At 44.2% G+C, this 20,964-nt stretch overlaps 1 protein-coding gene across 11 annotated transcripts in view; it reads right to left on the bottom strand.

Moving 5' to 3' along the window:
• The window catches only part of LIMCH1 (LIM and calponin homology domains 1), a 209,056-nt gene that overhangs the window by 116,748 nt on the left and 71,344 nt on the right, over nucleotides 1-20,964 (bottom strand). For all 11 annotated transcript variants that reach the window (XM_060278855.1, XM_060278856.1, XM_060278858.1 and 8 more), the window contains exons 2-3: nucleotides 18,355-18,425; nucleotides 5,415-5,484 (exon numbers count right to left, since the gene is read on the bottom strand). In XM_060278855.1, the coding sequence (XP_060134838.1) occupies nucleotides 5,415-5,484; nucleotides 18,355-18,425 (141 nt within the window). The remainder of the gene's footprint in view (nucleotides 1-5,414; nucleotides 5,485-18,354; nucleotides 18,426-20,964) is intronic.

Raw genomic sequence — 20,964 nt, 5'->3', positions numbered from 1 at the left:
TCAGCAGTGGCCCCTTTCAGATGGAATGTCTTCCCCATCGAGGTTCAGGTGGCTGTTTCATTCTCACATATTATTCTTTTTTATTATCACAAACCTGATGTCTTCACGTGGCTGCTTTATTCTGGAGTTGTTAGGTTTGTACTCCCTGCTACTTGGCGTACGACCTTCTAGCCCCATCGCTCTTTCAGAATTAGGGTTTTAGTGCTGCTTTAGGTGTGGGTGGCTTCGCTGGTTAGTGCATGGTGCGGATAATGCCAAGATTGCAGGTTCAATCCCCATATAGGACAGCTGCATATTCCCGCATTGCAGGAGGTTGGACTAGATGATCCTAAGGATCCCTTCCAACTCTACTATTCTATGATTCTCTGATTTACAGAACTGTATCCTTACTGATTTTGTTGTTTTACATTGCTTTTGAGTTACACACACACACACAGGGAGAGAGAGAGAGAGGGACAGACAGACAGACAGACAGACAGACAGACAGACAGACAGACAGACAGACATAGTCGTACCTTGGAAGTTGAATGGAATCCATTCCGGAAGTCCATTCGACTTCCACAACATTCGGAAACCAACGTGTGGCTTCCGATTGGCTGCAGGAAGCTCCTACAGCCAATCGGAAGCCGCACAAGTCCTGTTGGACGTTAGGCTTCTTAAAGAATGTTCGAAAACCAGAAAAGTCACTTCCAGGTTTTGATCGTTCGGGAGCTGCTTTGCTCAAGAGCCAAGGCGTTTGAGATCCAAGGTATGTCTGTATATAGAGTTCACATTTTTGTTTATTATTAAGAATAATATTATTAAGAATCCACCAGTTAAGCAGAGGCCCCAGGGTAGGCTACATAAAATAAAAATACCCCCCCCCAATTATAAAATCACAATGAAACATAATAAAAGCAGCAGCAAATCATTGAGGCAGTAGTGGGTGTGGCTCAACTTAAAAAAAAAATCACTGCACCTCAACCCTTGAAAATGTAGGACATTTTTCCATGGTTGCCCCTAGACCAAGGAAAGGAAACCTGTTGCCCCGTATTGGTTGCTGGACCCATCATCCCTGACCACTGCCTGGGGCAACCATGAAAAAAGTGTCCCACATTTCACTGCTCCTCAAACTACATTTGGCAGTGATGAGCATGGCCTTCACAGCTCATCTGAGGTTCAAGGTCACTATTCAGAACGGACCCAACAAAGTCAGTGGACTTGCACAACTATTTCAATGGGTCTATGTGGTGTGTGACTAATGCTGGATACTGCCCTATATTTCTTGTTCAGCGCCCAGCAAATGACAATTATTGGACAACTGATAGAGCTTATTAAACAGTAATATTTTGCTCAGCAGCTCAGATTTTAGAACAAGCTTCCAAAAGGCAGGCAATTCTCACTCCTATAACATGGTTTCTACCAAGTTCCTGTAGATTCCCAAGCCAAAATAAACTTCCTAAGAAAATAATCTAATAAGCATCCAGTTTTCCAGGAAACTGTTCTTCATTATCCATTTTGCTACAGTTCTCTTTCTTGTAGGGTTGCAGTCATTTACAAAACGTCCGAGCATTTTATAGAGAACTTTCTTTCCCTGACTTCTATACACAAACTCTTTCAAACGCATGTCTGCAAGCCAATATTGCTCTCTTCATTAGGGTTGAAACCAAGAGCCAAAAAGAGCCGCGAGCAAGAGTGCAGCTATAGTTCAGCCACTCGGTTTCGCCTCCCCCAATTTCCTACTATTATTTCTGACTCCTTTTTCACACACCCTCTGAGGCAAATGTCCGAAATTCCCATAGGGATAGCGTTAAGGAACTGAAGTAATGCTACGAATGCCACTCAACCCCCAGCCAAACAAAAGATAAGCCCAAAATAAGTTCATTCTTTTTTCTCTCTCACAGTGACACTATTCAGAGACAGGAAGGAAATTTGAGGGAGAAAAGAGAGAGCCTTCCTACAGAAATGCTGCCTTGAGACTTCAAGCTACGATAGCCATTTGCCCCCAGAGTGCCACACCAGGCCTATACATTCGCTTTCAAAAATAAAGCCTCTCCTGAAATTCTACACCATGGGGAACACGCAAGGTGATGGATTCTCTCTATACTATGAACGACCAGCAGCCGCTCAAAACAAAAGAAGACACCCGCCAGTCCTTTATACGTTAACAGGAACAAGCAGATCCAACAACCAATAAATAACTATCAAAACTGGAGAGTTAGTTCAACCCTCTGCAATGCGAGAATGTCAGCTGAAGCATCCATGGCAGATGTCCATCCAACCTCTGCTTTAAGACTTCCAAGGAAGGAGAGTCCTGAGCAGTGGCAAAGCTGCGTGCTCTGCTACTGGGGGCAGAGAGCAGGCGGGGGCATAGCATGCCCCCCGCGGGGCGCGTGTTCTGGGGGCGTGGCGCACTGCCTGTGGGGGTGTGTGCAGCACGTGTCCGGGGGGGGCACCGCAATGGCACCCTACCAGAATAGTGGTGCCGGGGGCAGTCCGCTCCCTCCACACTCCTGTCCCTCCACCAGTGCTCCCGAGGGAGACCGCTCCACTGTCGAACAGGTCTTGCTGTCAGAAAGTTATGAAAAACATATTGCATATGCATGCACTTAAAGCTCTTGTAATAACTTTCACCGTTTGTAAGCATTCTGCACTATTCAAAGCTGCTGATTCTTCAAAAGCGTTTCAATCTCAGCTTTGCACAATGAGCAAATTATGGGGACCCACCCAAATGGTGCAATGAACCTCATTTAAAAACTCCTTTAAGAAACAGTACATGACTGAGAAGAAATTGCCATGCATTCATGAACTGTATGACAAGCAAGTTTTCAGAAACCTTCCAGAACAGACATCCAGATTTAGGCAAAGCCAATGTCGAGTTTAGAAAAAACCAAACCCACGTTTGGGAGTCAAAAAAACACTGGCTTTCCAGAGGCCCTTTCCACTCTAGTTCCACACAGTGAGTCATGCGTATTTCTTTCCAGTATGTTCACCCTAGTGATTATAGACTGCTACACCAAGCCAATTGCAGATTATATAATAAACAAGATCTCACGCTAGATAAAGAAAGAAGTGTCCCACAGGTGCATCAAACCACTAGCACAGAGAGAGGCACATCTGTGAGTATACAGTTTGGATTATTTATTTCCCTAGGCACACTGCATAGAATACTTGGAGCAAAGGAAGATTCTACAGTTAGAATTTCTACTCAATTGATATTCTTAATATGCCAAAAGCAGATGGGAAGCTTGATCTCTTGCCCTCAGGAATAATCTTCTTCTTCTTCTTCTTCTTCTTCTTCCTTGATCACTCATAGCCAAGTAAGATGGTCTTCCATGAACACGGTCTTAACAGTGAGTCCATAAGTGACCTTGGAGACCAATTCTGGATCCACACATCCTTCCACATAGGTTTCCAGGTAGGAGTTGATCACAGTGAGAGTTTGCCAAACGTGTCTTCCTCTCAGCTCGTTTCTCCCTTTCGTCCTGAGTTCGTGCTTCTTCAAAGTCCATAACACCTTTGGTAAAGGCTGTTCTCCAATTGGAGTTCTCGCAGGCCCGTGTTTCCCAGTTATCAGTGTTTATACAACATTTGTTGAGATTTGCCTTGAGGGCCTTTTTAAACCACTTTTGCTGTCCATTGGTATTTTGCTTTCCATTCTTGAGTTGGGAATAGACTAGTTGCTTTGGAAGACGATAATCAGGCATCCAAACAACATCCAAAGCCTTAAGCCCCAACGTGATAGGATGGTTGCATACCCGTATGACTGCTACAAAGCTTCAGGAAGGAACAATATGCAGTAGACGCACCTCAAATTTTCCGCTGCAAATTGCATCTGCTTTCTCCAACTGTTCACTCAACCACGTATCTCTTGGCCAGGCTCCATGATGCAAAGTAAGAGAGATGTGGTTGATGGAGAGACATGATTGGCAAGGAGGGGGACAACAGTTTTGAGAGTGGGAAAGGGGATCCATTTCATTTTCCTGCTACAAAATCTGTGTTCCAAGACCTGTGTCATGCCACCATTGTGTCTGTCTCAGAATAGAGATCCTTACAACTTCATCCATCTCCCTTGATATCCTCCCTAAGCAAAAGGGATGGCTACTCCTTCATGTCTCCTGCCCACTCTCAACTTTACGTTCTATCAACGTATCAGCCCAGATGTCTTTCACACTATGCTGTTCTGTGTCTGCTTCCCAATCCTAAAGTTATCCCGTTGAAATGACATCATACTCGCCATAGCAATGCTACTGCATCAGGCAGAGCAAAAATGTGTAAACCTTGAAATGCATCTACTATTCTCTCTATAGCCCTTTTCAGGCATCCCTGTCTGACACTTGGAGTACACCTCCTGACCCCAGGCGATTGCTACTAGGTAGGCGAAAACCAAATGGCTGGTGTGAATTTGCCTAGCGGGGGGGGGGGGGGAGAATCCTACCCAGCCCCAATAACATGGCGACCGACAATTGCCATAGCGAGGTCAAATCAGAGCAACACATTAGAAGAAGGTGGGTGGGTAGGGTGATCTGACGAAGAGGCGAGGAAGAGGGAGCCGACCAGCTGCACCATGATTAAATGGCCCGCCCCCACCCCTGCTGGCTGATTGGCTGGGGCTGTCCCTCAACACAGGTGAAGCGGCTGGCCATGATGAAGGGGTGAGGTCATGTACCTCCACCCCTACACCGGAAAACTATTGAGACACGGTCGCCTGTGTGCAACGTCGCCCACCAATATAGAGGTGAGCAGATTTGGAGTACACCTCCTGACCCCAGGCAATGATTTCTGCCAATGATTTCCGACTCCCTACCTCATGCATTTGCTGTATGTGTGGATGGAGTGTACCTGAACAGGGCTCTAACTGAGAACTTAAGACTGTTTTTCCACTGCCTTTGTTATTTGAAAAATAATTAGAGCCACCACATTATTCTTCAGTAAATGGTCAATAATTTAAACAAACAATAGCTCAAGATACAGTTTCCTAAATCAGCAAAAAAAATAATTAATTATGTAACATATAAAGAAGGATATAACCTCTGCTAAATCTAGCTCTAAGACACAGTTAGAAGTGACTTTTACTGAAGATGCAGGAAGAATCAGGGTGAACTCAAAATAAAAACTAGACCCTGGTTGCAGTGCATTCGAAGAGCATCATTCATATATATATATATATATATATATATATATATATATATATATATTCATTCACACACACACACACACACACACACACACACACATACTGTCTGTGATTTAATGTTCAGCTCCTAATCGGAATGCATCCCAAGAGATTCCTTTTAAAATAGCAATGTGAATTTTCACTACTGCTGCACAAGTTTAATAAGGCAGGTGTGCTTGCATTACCCTGGAGAAAACAGCCACCACAACACCAGGATTTAAACAAGACAACCGAAATGTCTCAGCCACAAGATACTTACCAGTCCTGCAATGGGAGTTGGCAGTCTGTTGATCTTTTTGACCAAACCAGGCTTTATGGAATTCAGCAACCTGTCACAAGAAAGGAGTGTGTCAGATGAAGGATCAGTTAGTTAGACTCAACTTGCAAATTGCTTTCTCCCCGGTCGGTGAGAACGCTTAACGCAGCATACGACGGCAGGGAAACCTTGAGACTATTAACTTGGGACAAAAATTACGTAAGCCTGCAAGCGCTATTGTTTTAAGTTCAGATTGGTATCTCTAGGTCTGTCAAGAGCTTTGAGCTGCAGTGCGTACTTAAGTGGAGGCCTGAGGAATTTGAGGCATGGATTCAACCTGTACACAACTGGCTGGCTCTGGTCATAGAAGGGAAATGCAGCGAGACCGGCCACACTTGAGCTGATTTATACCAGCAGGCCAGAAGGTCAGGTGATTCCCTGACCCCTATAAAATAGGGAGCAACCAGGAGTCCTTGATCTTCCCACTACAGACTGCCTTCACCTCACTCCCTGTCTGCCTTTCCCTTGCCTCACCCTCAATTCAACTTTTAAAAGGAACTGAACGGGTGTTGGTGCAAGAAAAAAGAGCGAGAAAGGGATACCAGTGCTGGTTTTCTAGAAAAAACTTACCATGAACAAACTCCCTCGTTCTCTCTCAATTGAAGCCAGCATGCTCACGTCATTGAAAACCTCCACTGTCACAACTGTGGTGTCAATGTGACATCAAAGCACTGTGGGACCTGCAACAAGTGTGTGTGTGTGTGTGTGTGTGTGTGTGTGTGTGTGTGTGTGTGTGTATTTGATCATCACTGCATGTGGCTCAACGGCTGTGTGGGAGAGAGGAACCATTGGCTTTTGCTCAACAGTGTGATATCTACCATCCTAGGCCTTCTCCTAATCCTACTCATTGCTTTCTGCATTTTTGTTGAGTTCTTCCTTAACCCCATGAGGCTGCGCACAGACCAGCACTTTGAAGGCCTGAAGAACCCGACGGATGTGTGGTTTGTGCTCCCATTGAGACACAAGGACCTGCCATTTGGGGGCGATAGCGCCCACCTGAGTTCCGGCTGAAAAAAGGCCCTGATGGAAACCATGTAGCAGGACTGGTGAACCTGTAGCCCCTCAATTGTTGTTGGACTACAAGTCCCATCATCCCCCACCCTTGCTGACTGGGGCTGATGGAAATCTCACAACAACTGAAGGGTCACAAGTTCCCCATTCCAAATCTGCATGTTCCCTTCATAACAAACTGGAACGGTTGACGCATGCCACAATGTGCAGCACTGGGTCCAACGGTGGATTATGAATTCTCTCCCCACAGAATTCATGGCACGACAGTGGACGTTGCCACAGGTTGCAATGCCTGCATGGAGAGAATTCATCCCACAGAGACTATTTCTGGGTTCTTCCATGGGTGACATTTGGACGAGGCATCTGATCAATGTTCTGGTCATCTCCCAACTGGGACTAACTACCCTTGAAAGCTGCTCGGCAGCTGAACTCAATTAAAGCAGAATATGGCTGCCAGAATATTAGCCAGTTCAGACTAATGAAATCACAGCACATCAATTCTGCAGGAGTCACACTACTGATTGCCTCCTTGCTTCTGGGCCCAATTCACTGGTGCTTAATGCTTGGTACCCATATATCTAGAAGAGCGCATCTCACAGTACTAGCCTGCCAGTGCCTTAAAAGACGTATTTATACGCCTGAGCCTTTTAGGAGTTTCAGCCTTGATTGCTTAACCTGCTCAGCAGTTGACTGCTTTTAGCTGCCTTAATCTGATTATCATTACATTTTTTTATATATATATAAAAGTTAGATTGTTGCTATATGATTGTTTTGTTTGTTGCACCCCGCCTTGGTTTACCGGTATTGACTGAAACAAAAACAACATTTTTGGCAATGTGTTTATCTTAAATGCTACAATTCTGCCTAATAATGATAAGTTCATTCTTCCCCATATTTCTAGATTTCTTCTTATTTCATTCCAACCCTTTTCATAGTTGTCTTTATATATGTTGTCTTTATATATGTTTGCAAGTGGTAGAGTCTGTTCACCTAGCATTTAAACATTTTCCTTCCAGACCAGCATAATGACAACAACACCAAGTAATATTTTCCTAACTTAAGAATTTCCAGAGTTAATGCGGATACTTCCACTCACTGCCTAAATTTTAGTAGTGGAAAATATTGAAGAAAGGGGCAAAGAGAGAGAGAGAGAGAAGAATTTTGATTGCAGGATTCCCCCCTGCATTTCAGGCACACACACAAAAGCAAATCCTGGAGGTCTTAATGCAAACGCCAAATGTCAGATGCTGCTTGAAATAAATCTTTTAAAAATGTTTGCATTGGCCCCATTGAAGGTTAAGTAAGAAGTGAAGAGGAAGAGAGAGGAAAGGATCTGGGCTTGCAGTGGGAGGAAATGAAAAATGTGGTTAGACCACCACTATTAATGATTAGGGACCCAAGCTTATGAGGAAGAGGAAGACAGCAAAGAAAAACCCTCACGATTCAGTTCTTTGCATGAAGCATCAAAATAGAGCTGCTATTCTTTGAAATAATTCTTTCAATGCAGGCTGGCTTTTTAAAAAATAAAAATACTTGTTTATTCACTGAAAGCAGTAAACTAAAATTTAAGAGTCTTCTGTGTGGTCTTTCAACATTTAAGTCAAATAGAAACTAAAGCAAATTGGACCCCTCAGACGCAAATAAAACAAGGTTTACTTCCTACAGAAAATATAATGATACAACAAACATGCAGAGGGCAAACACTGGTGCCTTGACTTCAAAAAGGACTGACAGATGAGGTCACTGTTAGGTTCTGTGCTGTTGTAAGGAGAGGCACGGGCTGCAAAGACCCTCGGTAGCATGCAGAAGGTCGCAGATTTAATCTCAGGTAACTATTTTTATTTATTGAATTTATATTCCGTTCTATACCTGAAGGTCTCAGGGCGGTTCACAGAACAAAATCAGAATATACAGTAAAACCACAAAATATAGAATCAAAATAAAAACAACAACCCAATAACCCCCCCCCCCAACAACCCAATAACTAGTGGCAGGGCTGGGAAACGAAGCCCCAGACAGCTGCTGCTAATAAGTGTAGATAATACTAAGCTACATCTGTAAGGAAGACGTAGTAAGGGTATCCCTTTATGTGTATTTATTTTTGTTTCAGATTTGTCATGGCCAATAGCTAGCACAATAAAGTTATTTGGATTGGATTGGATACTAAACTACATTGATCAATGATGTGACTCAGTGTAAGGCAACTTTCTATGTTCCTAATGTAACCTCACAGGACTGTACAGAGAGAATAAAAAGACATATTCACTGCCCTCAGGTACCTGGACAAAAATGTGGGAAAATATATTAACAAAGGCAACTTCAAAAAGTTTTCTTGACAAAAGGTAAATTCTTTCTCTGCAGGATTTATATGGGAGTGGGGTAAAGAAAGAAGTACAACTGGGTTCAAATATTCTTTCTCCCAAGTAAACATGCATGAGATTTCCGTCTTAGGCCTGTTGTGACACGGGTGGCGCTGAGGTCTAAACCATTGAGCCTCTTGGGCTTGCTGATCAGAAAGTTAGCACTTCAAATCCCCGCGTTGGGGTGAGCTCCCGTTGCTCTGTCCCAGCTCCTGCCAACCTAGCAGTTCGAAAGTACACTGGTGCAAGTAGATAAATAGATACCGCTGAGTTGGGAAGGTAAACAGCGTTTCTGTGCACTCTGGCACTCATCACAGTGCCCCGTTGAACCAGAAGTGGTTTCATCATGCTGGCCACATGACCCGGAAAGCTGTGGACAAACGGCGGCTCCCTCGGCCTGAAAGCGGGATGAGTGCCGCAACCCCATAGTCGCCTTTGACTGGACTTAACCAACTAGGGGTCCTTTACCTTTACCTTTACCTAGGCCTGTTGTGCATAAAAATGCACAACAGAAGTTCCCTTGCGGCATTTGGGGCAGTGTGGTGACTTCTGAAACTGACCAGAATTTCAAAAGCAGAGGGGTTTGCCATTCAAAGTGTGTTTGGGGGTGTGTGTGTGTCACACATTCCAGTAGGCATGTCCAAGTCCTTGTGGGATCCCAGCTTTAGGCAAAAGTTATTCCATCCCTCTGGCTATATTATTCTCAATCCTTTTATGCAGAAGGTTATTCCGGCTGCAACTTTGCATAGCTCTCACTTGATGCACTACCTTCTACTTGTTTGCTTTGGTCACGGACCCCATACCGAACCATAATATTTGTTCCTCATTACATCTTGAACAATAAAAAACATAGCAGGTTGCGACTCCGGCCTGATACAAAAACAGCCTCCCATGTCCCTGCCTGAACTTAGATCTCTGTCCTTAATGAGACTCGACGTCTCCCTCCAGGCTAGACGCAAGCCAAATCCAAGAAGCCGATAATGGTTTGGCATTAGAATATACAGCACTGTAAACCACAGGAAATCGCTAGCCTTTTGTCACATTGTGGCATGGGTCACTCACATTCATTCCATAAAGGCAAAATACCTGGTGTGTGTGTGTGTGTGTGTGTGTGTGTGTGTGTGTGTGTGTGTGTGTGTTATGCAAAGCAAAAAACAACAAACTCCCCAAGCTGCGTGAGTACATAGCAGTGCTATTGTTAATCTTAGGCAGCGACTAATTAACCAATTAAGTACGATATACACTTTACCACCATATAAACCCAAAACTCCCATGAATGACCACGAAAGCCCTCAAAGTTGGGAGTACTTGCAAAATTATTACATCCAAGCTATCAGCACACCAAATGCACACTTAGCACATCTTGGAAAGCAAATGCCACTCTGGATTCTGTGGTTGGTTCCAAAAACCAGTTTCTCCTTTCTCTCACAACTGACGTGACCCCAAATGAAAAAAAAAAACGTGGCAATACCTTCCACCCTGCAGTGGTGTTTGGAGCATTGAAGAGGAAAATGAGAGTAAACGATAGAAACATAAACATAGAAGTGATCACATCTGGTATTATTTGAAAGACAGGATACCAAACCACTGGTCTATCCTGCTCATTGGGTGTTAGCTAGCCCCTCCACCCCCCATTTGCGCTGAATCATAAAATCCATTAAAAAACAAGTATCATATAACCCTCACTTCCTTTACAATGGACAAGCCATAAGATACTGTTGTAAGGAAGGTCTCTTCCCAGAGAGGAGGAAGATAGAATACTTTACTTTAAAACAGTGATGGGCAACCTTTTGAGCTTGGTGTGTCAAAATTCGCCAAAAAACTGAGCATAACTCGGGTGGTGTGTCACTTCGAGAAAAAAACCTATAATTTCACGATATTTATAGATTAAATAACAAAAATGTATAATTGTAATATATAACTGTATTTAATAAACCAAAAACTAATTATTTAACCAAACCAAACCAAAAAACCCTTATTTATCACAAAGTGCCCAGAGTTGTTGAGCTTTTTGGGGGGAGCTGCTGACCAAAGTTTTGGAGGTTTTTGGGGGGTCCAAAAGTTGCTTTGCTTTTTGGGGGGGTATGCCCCAAAGTTGCTGCGCTTTTTGGGGGGGAAAGAGAACAGAAATAAATGACGAATAATACCTTCACTGGAACTAACACACAGCACCAACATAGTCTGCCAAAGCGCCAAAAAACCCAGCACAGAACAGGTTAAAAAACGAACGCTGTTACACCCAATCATAGTCTGCCAAAGCGCCAGAAAAAACAGCACAGAAAGGGTTAAAAAACCAATCTCTTCCTACCAGCAGCAACAACAACAACAACAACAACAAAGGATCTGGGTTTTAACAGCGGAGACAAGTTGTAGCAGAGACGAGCTATAGGAGGAGCGGGAGAATAAATGGGGGGGGGGGGACAACAACAGTGTGAATGGGCCAATGAGGCGCGTGCCAGTAGTGAGGGCTCTGCGTGTCACGTCTGACACGCGTGTCATAGGTTTGCCATCACTGCTTTAAAACTTACAGCTTTACCTACTGGTTTTTGGAATTCAAGCAAGACTTTACATTGCCCATTTGTTTCTGCTCATTCCAATCTCTCTGAATTCTAATTTTTAAAGGGTGTTGCTAAAAGGGGTGTTTTGATCACTTATTTAATGCCTTTTAAAGAGACTATTCGGTATTAATAGGGAATTACTGCTTTAAAACAAACGGTTGCAATTGCAAACAGCTGTTCAAACATTCACCAGCAGGTCCGGTCTGCCTAGCTGCAGCAGCTGGGCAGGCAAAACTGACAACAGTGGTTAGAATAGATTGCGCACAATACTACAGAATGGTCTTCTGTACAGATCCGCTTGCCCTATGCCGCTTCCGGAACTATAGTCTAGAGAGTGGCATGCGCTTGTAATGTACATGGAAAGTAGCAACAACGAATGGGCCAGACCTTTCCCAGACAAAGGGGTGTTTACTGAGACAGTAAAATAAAAGGCTCAGAATACTTGTTGCAGAAAGGAGCGAGGAGGGGTCTGAAGAGAGGGAGATATGGCAGCAGGGAGCCAAGAGTTGATGCACGGTGATGTTTTGACATCTGGGGAAATGAGAGGAACAAAGCCGTAGAACAGGCACCCCCAAACTTCGGCCCTCCAGATGTTTTGGCCTACAACTCCCATAATCCCTAGCTAACAGGACCAGTGGTCAGGAAAGATGGGAATTGTAGTCCAAAACATCTGGAGGGCCGAAGTTTGGGGGTGCCTGCCGTAGAACCTGGAAAGCTAGAAAGATGGAGAGGGGCAATACTACCTTGTTCCCCCTCCCCACAACTTGAAATGCATATTCCTTAGCCTTTTTCCTTATTATTATTATTATTAGTAGTAGTAGTAGTAGTAATAGTATCCAACATTACAGTCAATATTGTTATAGATTGGGAGGGGGAAACCCCCCCCCAACTCTAGAAATTAATAAATGGTGGGATTTTGATTATCTGTGATGTGAAAGGAGAAATACAAGCTGCAGAGGAACTACTGAGCTAGCCTATGCAGAACAACCTGGCCAAGCTAGGGCCATTAAGAAACAATATAGGGCCATGGAGGGCCATTGGCAATGCAAGAGAGCTGTCCTACCCCCACCCCCTTGCCCTGAGGTGTAAACAGAGACTGGGGGTTTGGAAGGTTGCCAGGGTAACTGGGTGTGAGTTGACAGGAAAAGAGTGTTTTTGGAGCAAGGCGTTCTGGGAAAAAGAAGGGAGAAGAAAGACTGGGATCCATCTTGGGCAGGGTGAAGGCTGGCTGTGAGAGATGCCTTGGACTCTAGGGCTGCACTGCTGTGGGGGACAAGCCCCTCTTGGAATGACCAGACTGTAAAATCCAGACTCCCTCTATGCAGACTGAAGGTGTAAATAGGTGAATAAACCTTAAAGCTACGACAGTCTCAATTCTACACAGGAACCCAGAGTGCCTGGAACCCCCAGGAATCTTGCAGAGAGTGGGGGGTGGCACACGACTTTTGTAACAATACATTTATTACACTAATGCAATCACAGCAATATTATTCTATGCTCCTTGTAATTTAGAAAAGAAGAACAGTTACGTTGACCAAGGCCAGGAAAAAAGAGCACTGTGTGTTGTACCAATACATGAAGTAAGTGAAACTACAAACTGATGTTTGGGAGAGAGTTTGATGCGGAGAAGTCATTTTCCCAAACGTCCATCCACAGCATAGCTGCCAAGTTTTCCTTTTTCTCGCGAGGAAGCCTATTCAACATAAGGGAAAATCCCTGTAAAAAAGGGATAACTTGGCAGCTATGATCCACAGTGTTCTGCACAGCAATGTTGAAGTGGGCGGGGGGAGGCCAGACTTCATACATGCCACTATTGATTGAGGAAAACACAGGAAAAGAAGTGTTGGCACGAAGAAAACCAGCAAGGCTCTGGGTGCCTGCGATCTGTTCTACAGCACCACTAACTTAAGCAAAACTAAAAAGGAACTCAATGGGAATAGCCTCTTATTCTGGCACACAAAGACAGCTCCTGCAAAAATTGCTTTATGCAGTATTAGTCAGTCCAAACCACTGTGCCAGAAGCCATGAAATCACTCCTTCAAAAATCGAAAGAGCTTAGCGCCTGAGCACAGCTGCATTAGCAATTGAAACGAGTAATGTTACGGAAAACAGAAGTGTTGCTTTAAATCCAAAAAGAAGAACGGCTACTCAAAAAAGGTTTTCACACTTTCAGATCTATGGCATACTTCCTTTTACCCAGTCTATTACTAGAATATGCACAGATTTGATGAGAGACTCGTGTATTATGTACTGAGATATCTGGACTATAGAATGGAACGTATTACAGTCATACCTCGGTTTAAGTATGCTTCCGTTTGAGTACTTTCAGTTTAAGTACTCTGCGGACCCGTCTGGAACGGATTAATCCACTTTCCATTACTTTCAATGGGAAAGTTCGCTTCAAGTTAAGTACGCTTCAGGTTAAGTACGGACGTCCAGAACCAATTACACTCATACTTCGGGTTAAGTACGCTTCAGGTTGAGTACTCCGCGGACCCGTCTGGAATGGATTAATCCACTTTCCATTACTTTCAATGGGAAAGTTGGCTTCAGGTTAAGTATGCTTCAGTTTAAGTACTCCGCGGACCCGTCTGGAATGGATTAATCCACTTTCCATTACTTTCAATGGGAAAGTTTGCTTCAGGTTAAGTACGCTTCAGGTTAAGTACAGACTTCTGGAACCAATTGTGTACTTAAACCGAGGTACCACTGTAATAAGAACCATCCCTTCAACTTTCCCTTACACTGATAAGTTTCAACAGAAGCAAGTTGCAGGTGTATTAAACCTGGCTGCATATACTTTGGCCAGCTTTCAATTAGTCTGAGCACCCGCAAACCCAAACCAGCTTGCTTCCAGCTGGGAAAAGAGCTTCAAAATACCACTCTCCATTTTAATCTGTCTTCAAGTCCCTTCAGATTTCCCTCATGCACACCAGTTGCAAACAAGACATCACTTCCCATCGCTCAATGTAGCGAAAACAAAGCATGATCTGGTCTAATCAGGGCTATATATATATATATATATTTAAGTCTCTAACAGTGAAACAGGAAGCGCATATATCACACAAACAAATGAGAACATCAATGTGAAGCAAACCACAAAATAAGCACAAGTTAATATAGTTTTAATATAAATTACTCTGCAATTGTTAAAGTCATAGATCATTTGAACTTGGGGTTACAAGTGACGTACTTTTATGAGGCCTACATTTGAGACAGCAAATGTGCATTTCCTTTCTGGTAACACTATCACAATCATACAACTGAGGGAGGAACAACTCTTACATGCCCATAATAATGAGTCTGTCCCTCATTTTGTCCTCAGGGTTCAAGAATATGAAAGCTATGAGCCTTACATGGAAGGGGAGCACTTATCCATACCTAGACGCCACATGCACAAGTTTTGCTGAGAAAATCAACCAGCTTAAAACCAGACATGTGCCATTCTTTACTGGGGTGAGGCACATGTTGCTATTTTCTAACGTTGCTATCTGTAGCAAAGTACAAAATGGTAAGTTGCTTTTAATGCTGCCTGTGAAGGTAGGTAAAGGTAAAGGAATCCTGGGTGGTTCAGTCCAGTCAAAGGCAACTATGGGATGTAGCGCTCATCTCCACTTTTCAGGCCGAGGGAGCCGGCGTTTGTCCACGGACAGCTTTCCAGATCATGGGACTAGCATAGCTAAACTGCTTCTGGTGCAACGGAACACCGTGACAAAAACCAGAGCGCACGGAAATGCTGTTTATCTTCCCAACGCTGCGGTACCTATTTATATGCTTGCACTGGTATGCTTTTGAATTGCTAGGTTGGCAGGAGCTGGGACAGAGCAATGAGAGCTCACCCCTTCACACGGGCTTGAACCGCTCACCTTCCAATTGGCAAGCCCAAGAGGCTCAGTGGTTTAGACCACAGCGCCACCCGCATCCCGACTGTGAAGGAAAGATAAGTGGCTGGAGTCAGACAGATGCCACTGATTGTGCAAACAGCCCCACCCATTTCTGATCCAGACAGGAAAGGGTGGGGTTCTTACAGGTTTGACCCTGCATGACTCCAATGACCTCAGCAATGCAATGGTCAAACCACTTCCCAGACCTGGCCCTGGGAAAGGGGCAGGCAACCGAACACAATTGCCAAGATGTTCTCGGCCCATCTCTGAACTTCAAATGATAGGGTTTGCTTGTCAAGGTCGCCAGATGGCTGACTGAGGAACACTAGACCCTGGGCAAGCAGGATTCACAAGAGCCGATCACACTCATGCCAGAGTGCAATGGAACAATCTCCACCAGGGTAAGTGAGGTCTGTGAACCTCATTGGTCAGACAAAGGGTATTTGCAAACAAGCAAGGGGTTTTTCTCTCTTCTTTTGTACTAAAGGTCCACAAATTGGTTAGACTGGGATTAATAGGGCAACATGAGCTGAGCGGTAACTTAATTCCCTGTTAATTAAGCACTTTTCTACCAAAGGCACTATTAGCCAAGGACGAAATGTACGACTAGAGACAGAGGAAACATAAAAGCTGCAAGACAAGCCACACCTCTAGTTTTCAAATATAGTTTTCAGTTCGTCATGTACGTATTTGGTAACATGGGGAAGTACAGTGTTCTCGAAGCTACGAACATGAGTCTGACCAAACTACGGGAGGCAGTGCAAGACAGGAGTGCCTGGCGTGCTCTGGTTCATGGGGTCGTGAAGAGTCGGACACGACTAAACGACTAAACAACTAAACAACAACAACAACAACAACAACAACAACAACAACAACAACAGTGACGCTCACATCCTTATGGACTTTTATATTCAACTCTTCCTCCAAGGGCTCAGAGTGGCATGCATCAGTTTTTCCTTACAACAACTTCATGAGGTATGTTAGAGAGCTGTGAGAGAACTATGAAGTTCACTGGGTGACCATGGGCTTTAGGTCACTCTCAGCCACCCTAATCTAGCTCAAAAGTAGGCCTGGCACTAGATTTGAGGAGGTCCTGTGAGGTACTAGGGACGCGGGTGGCGCTGTGGTCTAAACCACTGAGCCTCTTGGGGCTTGCTGATCAGAAGGTCAGTGGTTCGAATCCCCGCAACAGGGTGAGCTCCCATTGCTCTGTCCCAGCTTCTGCCAACATAGCAGTTTAAAAGCACAGCAGTGCAAGTAGATAAATAGGTACCACTGTGGTGGGAAGGTAAACGGCGTTTCTGTGCGCTCTGGTTTCCGTCACAGTGTTCCGTTGCGCCAGAAGTGGTTTAGTCATGCTGGCCACATGACCTGGAAAGCTGTCTGTGGACAAACGCCAGCTCCCTCAGCCTGAAAACGAGATGAGCGCCACAACCCTATAGTCGCCTTTGACTGGACTTAACTGTCCAGGGGTCCTTTACCTTTTACCTTTTACCCTTTACCCTCAGACCTGTGAAGTAGCACCCCTTACACTCCCACAATTGAACTTACTGCATGTTAGGGGCAAGTAGCATCAGAGATATGCCACTTTACCTGGTTGGCCCTGTTCTCATTCCACATTCCACATACAGAAATTAAATAGACTGGATGTTAAATCTTAACTCACTAGTGGCGATGGAGTAGCATCTTCCACAACACCCGAGACAGCAAGCTATGGGGCTGGGATGGAACATGCCATGTGGCATACAGAGCTCTGTCCTCGAAAAGAGATGGAATGCCCAGGGGGCTTTGGAGAAACAGCAAGGGGGCTGTGCCTTCTGCTACCATCCAGCGCTTACCTCCTGAAATGGCTTCCCCACTTTGCCTAACAGTAGGGCTGGCTCTGATCTCCCAGTCCAGGCACAGGCAAACTCTGGCCCTCCAGATGTTTTAGAACTACAATTCCCATCATCCCCAGCTAACAGGACCAGTGGTCAGCTAACAGCTAATAGGACCAGTGGTCAGGGATGATGGGATTTGTAGTCTCAAAACATCTGGAGGGCCGGAGTTTGCCTATGCCTGTCCCAGTCTAATGAGCAGACTAGAACTTAATTGTGCACAAGATATTGCACTTCTCAAATGTTCTGATGCAGTTCTCATTGAAAATAAATTTTAAAGCACATTTTAGAGTACACGTAATACCTTTTGTGAGTAATATTCAGAGTAGACTACTCTGAGTACAACTTACTTTAACATAAAGTTTGAATCCAAATAAATGAATGACTTGCAGAATAATGATAGTTTTGCCCCACAAAACTCAATGTGACCCTTGAGAACAGAGTCAGCCTTTGCCTTCAAGTCCCCATCCTGTAATCTATTGGTGGCCCCTGTTAAATATGGTGGCCCCTGTTAAATATGACAGAAATTTGGAAATGATTATGAATTAACACAAAGCAAAGCATCCTGGTGGACTATCTGGTCAGAAGGCCAATTTCTTGAGCTGTGAAGAATGCTTGCTAGGCAACAGCAGAAGCCTGCATGTTAAATAATACTGGCTGATATTTGAGAGCCTCCCTCGTCCATTCCACAAAGAGGTATATTACATCAAGAATGGCAGCGTTCCCACCAGATGTGCATGTATACTTTGGGGGACGCTTGGACAACCCACCATGACCATCCAATTCCTAAGCATGCAACACATTTGATGACGAGCCTCAACTGTTTGCTTTGGCTACACTTGTTTAATTTGGAGGTGCTCCACACAAGAAGTTTCCTTTGGCTTGAGGTCGGATGACTCCTAACAGCAGGTCTGTACTATAATGTCTGGGAAAGTAACTTTTCTTCCTAGGAAGTCATAGCACAATGTGCTTTTTAGCACATCCAAGGGGGCCATCTAGGCAGCTGGCGAAACATTCCCAAAGCCAGGTCAACAAACCAAACTCTACAAGAAGCAAACCAACAAAAAAATGGTTGTGTGAATCTTCCTTAAATCTATCTCCAAAGCACAGATAACTTGAATGCTATAGCTATTATTATGAGGACTTCACAAAAAGAACTTAAAACTCAGAGTTCAATGTGCAGTTTTACTTACTCACACAGCAGAACACCGTTTTCTAATCCAGACCGAAAATCTTTATCACCAAAGGTTCTCCCCGTAACTTGCTGTAAAAGAAGGAGGTGGGGATTAGTCCATCAAATCATAGGGTTTGGGATGGTTTTCTGAACAAAAACAAACTTCATCATAAAGCACTGCAGCTCAATATTTTCTGGCACTTCTGAAACAATACCCTTACCCACAGCCTAGAAATTTATTTTCAGCTTATACACTGTATCCCATGTAAGACTTCAGTGGGTCTGCTACTCTGAATATGAATGAATTGGATACAGCCTTATCCCTTTAGGAAACACTGACCTAATACTTCATTCAAATTTATGCCATCATTTGGTAAAGACTGAAACTGTCACTATCAATGGTCAACTGCAAAGCTGTAATCATGAAATTTATAATTATTATATAGGTAAAGGTAAAGGGACCCCTGACCATTAGGTCCAGTCGTGACCGACTCTGGGGTTGCGGTGCTCATCTCGCATTATTGGCCGAGGTCATGTGGCCAGCATGACAATGCCGCTTCTGGTGAACCAGAGCAGCACACGGAAACGCCGTTTACCTTCCCGCCGGAGCGGTACCTATTAATCTACTTGCACTTTGATGTGCTTTCAAACTGCTAGGTTGGCAGAATTATTATATACAATCCCCAAAATACTGATCTGCTGAGAAGTGCCAACTCATGATACATTTTAACACATCTGGAGAAGAGAAGGTTAAGGGGTGATATGATAGCCATGTTCAAATATATAAAAGGATGTCATACAGAGGAGGGTGAAAGGTTGTTTTCTGCTGTTCCAGAGAAGCGGACACGGAGCCATGGATTCAAACTACAAGAAAGAAGATTCCACCTAAACATTAGGAAGAACTTCCTGACAGTAAGAGCTGTTCGACAGTGGAATTTGCTGCCAAGAAGTGTGGTGGAGTCTCCTTCTTTGGAGGTCTTTAAGCAGAGGCTTGACAGCCATATGTCAAGAATGCTTTGATGGTGTTTCCTGCTTGGCAGGGGGTTGGACTGGATGGCCCTTGTGGTTTCTTCCAACTCTATGATTCTATGATTCTATTCTATGATGAAGTAGGTAGGCTCTTTCCTATGTTTGTTGTTGTTGTTGTTGTTAATTAAATTTGTATACCACCCTTCAGTTGAAGATCCCAGGTCTACAAAAGGGACTGAGAGCATGTTCACATCGCTTTGGGGGGATTTTTACTTTGAATAAATACTCAAAGGGCTACAGAGCTGACAATTGATTCAATCATTTGTGGAGTGCAGTGCCAGGGGCAGAAACGGGAGGCTCTTACCCAGGCCTTCTGCTCAAGTTCCTAGCTGAAGCAAGCATTGCCTTTGCAGCCTCTTTAAGAGTACACAGAACCTCACAAGCATATCTCATTCTCTACTTATGCCTGAGCTATTTGCCAAGTCTTTGATAAGATTTATAACACGTAGAAAAACAGGAAGAGGCTGCTTTTCATGTGATACCATGATTAAAATCAAAGAACCAAAGCTCAATATAATTTGTCATCTACACACGTACAATAAACGGTATGATTTCATCATCTTTGTTACATTTTCTTCTTTAAAGAGGTTATGTTCAGTCTTGGCAATGGAATGATTCTATTGGTGTTAGTTGCCATACATGAAATGTACCAAGGAAAACAAAGTCATGTGAGCATGGAGAGACTAAACTCAGTCTAAAGCAGGGGTGAGGAAATCCAGCCTAAAGGGGAGCAGAGTATGGCCTGCGTAAAACCTGCTGGAATGAATGGGAGATAAAGTAGACATAATAGTGAAGCACTTCATATTCAGACTTGGAATCAAGAAATCCCACTTCAAAATCAGAGGCAAGTTTTACACACCCCAAACATCTTCTCTGGCTCATAAGAAAATCCCGAGTGGGAAAAGAATTTCCAGCCTCAGCCCACCTGTCTCTACTGTACATCTCAATCTCCCCAAGCGGTGCAGCAATAAAACTGCCAGCACATTTGCAAAGCTAAGCAGGGTCCGGTATGGTTTCAAATTGGATGGGATACCAACACATGTTGAGCTTCCTGCATTGCAGGGGGCTGGCCTAGATGACCCTCGGGGTTCCTTCCAACTCTACAATTCTATGAAAGGTGGAGACAACTTGCAAATGCAGGAATCCTCCCTGGGTGTGTCTGAACCACCAACCTTCTGGTTAACAGCCAGACACACTAACTGACCCATTGTGCCATTGTGTTTACGACCAAAGGAGCACCGAAACTGTATTGACGGGGAGGGGAAATCGTTCCTTTCTTGCTGGCTAACAGAGTGATAGGGTGATCACTCATGCCCGAGTAAGGTTGTCTTCCATGAACACAGTTTTAACAGTAAGTCTGTAAGTGACCGTGGAGGCCAATTCTGGATCCACACGTCCTTCCACAGTGGGGACCTAGGTTTCCGGGCGGGAGTTGATCACGGTGAGGGTTTGCCAAGCGTACCTTCCTCTTTCGTCCTGATTTCGACATCATACTTCCCACCATCACCACTGAGTGGAAGAGTGGAGTATGTTTGAAGATTGTGGGAGACATCCTTCCTAGTTCTAGGTTTGACGCATGGATTCCGCCCCCCGCCCCCCC

This window comes from Zootoca vivipara, chromosome 9, assembly GCF_963506605.1.
Source record: "Zootoca vivipara chromosome 9, rZooViv1.1, whole genome shotgun sequence".
NCBI lineage: Eukaryota > Metazoa > Chordata > Lepidosauria > Squamata > Lacertidae > Zootoca > Zootoca vivipara.
The sequence above is the reverse complement of the archived record's forward strand: the minus strand, read 5'-3'. Positions and strand labels throughout refer to the sequence as shown.